We start from the raw sequence: 4,396 nt of genomic DNA, 5'->3' as shown, positions 1-4,396 counted from the left end.
TTGAGTAAGTAAATAACTTATTTTAGGAATTCCTTGAAATTATAAATGAATTTACGAAAAATAAAACCTATCAAATGCTAAAATTGTAAATTTTTAGTATAAAATTAAAAATAAAGTGTATTTAACAAGATGTGGAGTCTAAATAACACTATCATGTATACATATGTTTAGAAAACTTGCTTGCAATAATATGGTACAGAATAAAGCTTTCATGGCGGAGAACTAGCTGGTGTTAAATGATTGATTAGTTTAGTTAGAAAGCATATGACATTTCTAAAGCAATAAACGAAATTATGCTGGATAGTTTTATGGGAAAAAAAAGTAGTTGGAGGGAGAGAATTTATGGTGAAATTTCCAGGTATCATGATCGCGCACAGAGCCAAACGTACCATCAAAAAGTGAGTTTGCCCATTTTCCCACTTATAAAAACCCAATAATATTTCATCTCAGACACTCCATCTGGGGTTGGTACACTACATTATCAAACCCAGAAATTTTCCTTGAAAATGGCCACCGAGAATCAAGAAAAGGCTGGATTTCCAAAGAATACATGGAACTGGGTAAAGGGTTTATTCAGTAAGGTGGTAACTGCGGTGACTAATGCCGCAAAAGACGGCAAGAAACTGGCGGAGGAAGATCCAAGAAGGGTTGTTCATTCACTTAAAGTGGGATTGGCAATAACTTTAGTATCCTTACTTTATTATTTTGATGATCCTTTGTACGATGGTTTCGGTGTCTCTGCAATGTGGGCAGTCATGACTGTTGTTGTGGTCTTCGAATTTTCAGTAGGTGAGTTTTCAAAACTCGATATGTCGTATAATCTAATTTGTTGTGTGTTGTTTTGAACTACATTGTTGGTTTGTTGTAATTTGCTCTTGTTTTTGTTCAAATCTCCTTCTTGTTTACATTTTCAGGAGCAACACTTGGAAAAGGCGTAAACAGAGGGATTGCGACACTTTTGGGTGGTGCATTAGGTGTTGGAGCGCATCGCTTAGCAAGTCTTTCAGGGGACAGAATAGAGCCTGTTTTCCTAGGTCTATCTGTCTTCTTGATAGGTAAATTGGCTCCCTGGAATTTTTCAACTTTCGAGTTATCGAATCAAAATGTTCATTTCTTGGATTTGTTTGTTGTGCAGCTAGTGTGGTGACATTTATGAGATTTTATCCTGATTTGAAGGCAAGGTATGATTATGGGCTAATGATTATCATCCTCACAGTCAGTCTGATATGCGTTTCGGGATACCGGGACGATGAAGTTTTGGATATGGCATATATTCGACTATCCACGGTATTGATTGGTGGTGCTGCTTCGGTTTTCATTTGTGTATTGATAAGGCCAATTTGGGCTGGTGAAGATCTCCATAATCTCATTGCTGCTAATATTGAGAATCTTGGGATTTTCTTGGAAGGTGCTTTCTTTTTCCTTAGTCTGCTAATCCATTTTGCGTCTTAATACCACTGTTTCATCCTTGTTTTGGCGTTGGAATGATTAATTAATCTTTGAATCTGAATGGAATTTACAGGTTTCGGTAGCGAATACTTCTCGTCTGACGAAAAGAATCAAGAGAAGAAGGCATCACTTGATGAGTATAAGTCCGTTCTGAATTCAAAAGGCACTGAGGAATCACTGGTGAGTAACATTGGTTGATTTAGCCTAATGCTGTTTCCAATACAAACTGAGAATTTGCTGATCTGTTTATGTTTGAATTTTCCACATGGAAAAATCAATCTTTTTTCGAATCTTAGATCAGACGTATAACTTGAGAGAGTTCATTTAACTGCAGGTAAATTTTGCAAAATGGGAGCCAAGGCATGGTAAGTTTAGATACCGCCAACCGTGGGAGCAATACTTAAAGATCGGAGCCTCTACACGAGAGTGTGCCTACAGAATCGAAGCATTAAGTGGCTACATGAATTCAGAGATGCAGGTACACTAACCTTTTGAGATTTTCTTGAGTAAGAAGCTCATCCTTTACTTAACCAAGTGGAAGCCTTACATTTATCATGGATGACGGAGTATGAAAGAAGTGTTCAATTTTAAAGTAGAAGAATTATATTGCACGCAGCATATAACACAACAGATTATTTTACCTTGTTCATAATTCATAATATCGAAATCTGGTCCTAGATATCTTCTTTAATTTCTATAAGTTGTTGTTGCCTCAGACACCAATGGAAATCCGAGCAAAGATACAAGAATCATGCACGAAAATGAGCACAGAATGCAGCTGTGCTCTAGGCGAGCTATCAGCAGCAATCAAGACAATGACTCAGGCAACTACTGCTGATGTACACGTATCTAACGCCAAAACCGCATCTAAGAATCTGAAATCTTTACTCAAAACCAGCTTGTGGCCTGATACCGATCTTGTTGACATAATCCCTGCTGCAACAGTTGCTTCACTTCTCATAGAGATCGTCTCTTGCACGGCCCAGATGGCGGATTTGGTTCACGAGCTTGCGTCTTTGTCAAAATACAAGTGCCCTGATGATGCAACGAGGCAGAATCAAATTAACAAGGAGAAAACTTTACCAAGAACTTACAGTATTGAAGGATCCCATAATTTTAGCGTTGCAGTTGAGTGACTCTGATGAGGCAATATTGAATATTGATATTAACTTGGCGTACCGATGGTTGAGTGTTGACAAGGGGTGAAATAGTGTGTTTTATAAAAAATATCATGAGGATGACTGTTCTGCTCGTACTGTATCACCCCATAGCTATGTATAGATGGTGATTTAGGAGTCCAAAAATTTGCCAGACAATTCTCAGATCACATACTTTCAAAAATATATACATTCGCCGGAAAAATAGACGTGCGACGCATGTGAGAACACATTTTCATTATCGATAAGAGTTAATGAAATAAGCGAAAAGATAAATATCAATGTGATGTAAATTAATGATTTTCATATTTAAAATTAGCAATCTATATTATTCAATCATATATTGTTAAATTTTAATTAAAAAAAACAATATTTGTCAGCATCTTTGATAAAATAACATAATTACTCGCGAAATATTTATAATGACTATATCTCTTTTATATGCGAAGTATTTATAATGACTATATATATCTCAGTAATGCATTATTTAATTTATCGTTTTGAAATACGTAATCCTAATTAATGTCAAATAAAAGATATTTTACTTCAAGTCTTTATACAAAGTAAGTATTTTTTTTTCAAAAAAATCTTTTTACTATATCTATATCGGGTTTGGATCTCTGCTGTGAACAACCCCACAACAGGGGTGCTGTTGGAGGGAAACGATCGTTTACCCCCAACAGACTCCTTTCTTTTCTTTTTTGTTTTTTGCTTTATATATATATATATATATATATATATATATATATATATATTAAAAAATATATTATTATTATTATGTTGAATATTGAATGTTAAATATTGAGTTGTAAAATATGGAAAATTAGTGTGTGATGATGTAGATGATGATGTATTAATTTTTGGACTAATCTCAAATGTGGATCTATAAATAGGTCTTCATTTGTGATGAAAAATACAATTGAGTTGAGAGAAAAATATTATAAAGTGTAGAGTTTGATATATTTTGAGTTTTGGAGTATTTACTTTTTACCGTAAATTTTTACTTTTTCACAACACGTTATCAGCACGATCGCTCGAAGGTTCTCTATAATTTCCAACGCTCCAAAATACAAGAAGAAGTCAAAAATATTCAACAAGTAAGAATTTTTATTTTACTGTTTTATTGTGTATATATTAATATATAATATCATGTTATGAAAAAAAAAATAATAAGTTTTTTTCAAAACTTGTTATAAATCCTGGGAGGATGTTAAGACGACATCCCACACTCCCTCCCGGTAAGGGATACGACAATTATAAAAGACTCTAAGGTTCTTAAAAAATATAATCATATTTGTATAATTTAATGTTATTATATAAAAGGTTGTCTATGACACCGATCTTATAATAATGTGATATGATATACTATACCTGACTTTATACTAACTATATTGGTATAATTTCACAATATTATATAAAAAACTGTCTATGACACTGACCTTATAATAATGTGATATGATATACATAATTATTTAATTATGATTATCATTATATGCATTGCATCATTATCACGAATTTTTATTCAACATATACTCGATTTTTTCTTTACCCTCAACGGTCACAACGGCTAGTTTTTGGCCTATAAATATGTTTACTCAAACTTATTTTCAATCACACCAAAATTCACTCTTTCTCTCAAAATATTTTTACTCGATTTTTTGAAGATGGAGATGATGACATTTATAAGGCTATTTTTCATAACGATTATGATCATCATGCTCACGAGTCTTGTACTCACCAGCGATTTTCCACCACATACTTTTTATCTATTTGTATATGCACTTGTAATT

The 4,396-nt window shown here is 33.4% G+C and overlaps 1 protein-coding gene across 2 annotated transcripts; it reads left to right on the top strand.

Annotated features, from left to right (window-relative positions):
* The first annotated feature begins 249 nt into the window (after positions 1–249).
* Positions 250–2,751, top strand: LOC140875478 (aluminum-activated malate transporter 2-like). Of its 2 annotated transcripts, XM_073279163.1 has the most exons (7): positions 250–789; positions 915–1,055; positions 1,136–1,181; positions 1,335–1,408; positions 1,523–1,629; positions 1,784–1,927; positions 2,166–2,751. In XM_073279163.1, exons 1-7 carry the CDS (start codon positions 507–509, stop codon positions 2,583–2,585), a joined length of 1,215 nt encoding a protein of 404 aa, XP_073135264.1. In that variant the 5' UTR covers positions 250–506; the 3' UTR covers positions 2,586–2,751. The 2 variants fall into 2 exon arrangements, with proteins under 2 accessions (XP_073135264.1, XP_073135263.1); XM_073279162.1 differs by having other exon boundaries at positions 1,136–1,408.
* The last annotated feature ends 1,645 nt before the right edge of the window (positions 2,752–4,396 follow it).

The sequence above is a fragment of the Henckelia pumila genome, chromosome 1, assembly GCF_033568475.1.
Source record: "Henckelia pumila isolate YLH828 chromosome 1, ASM3356847v2, whole genome shotgun sequence".
Taxonomy (NCBI): domain Eukaryota; kingdom Viridiplantae; phylum Streptophyta; class Magnoliopsida; order Lamiales; family Gesneriaceae; genus Henckelia; species Henckelia pumila.
This window is presented reverse-complemented; position numbering and strand designations above follow the sequence as displayed.

Bases quoted from the DNA above. Each gene is read 5' to 3' on its own strand.
- LOC140875478 (XM_073279162.1), top strand. From the start codon at position 507: ATGGCCACCGAGAATCAAGAAAAGGCTGGATTTCCAAAGAATACATGG. The intron at 790-914 runs GTGAGTTTTCAA...TTACATTTTCAG, and splicing joins GGTCTTCGAATTTTCAGTAG to GAGCAACACTTGGAAAAGGC. The intron at 1,409-1,522 runs GTGCTTTCTTTT...TGGAATTTACAG, and splicing joins TCTTGGGATTTTCTTGGAAG to GTTTCGGTAGCGAATACTTC.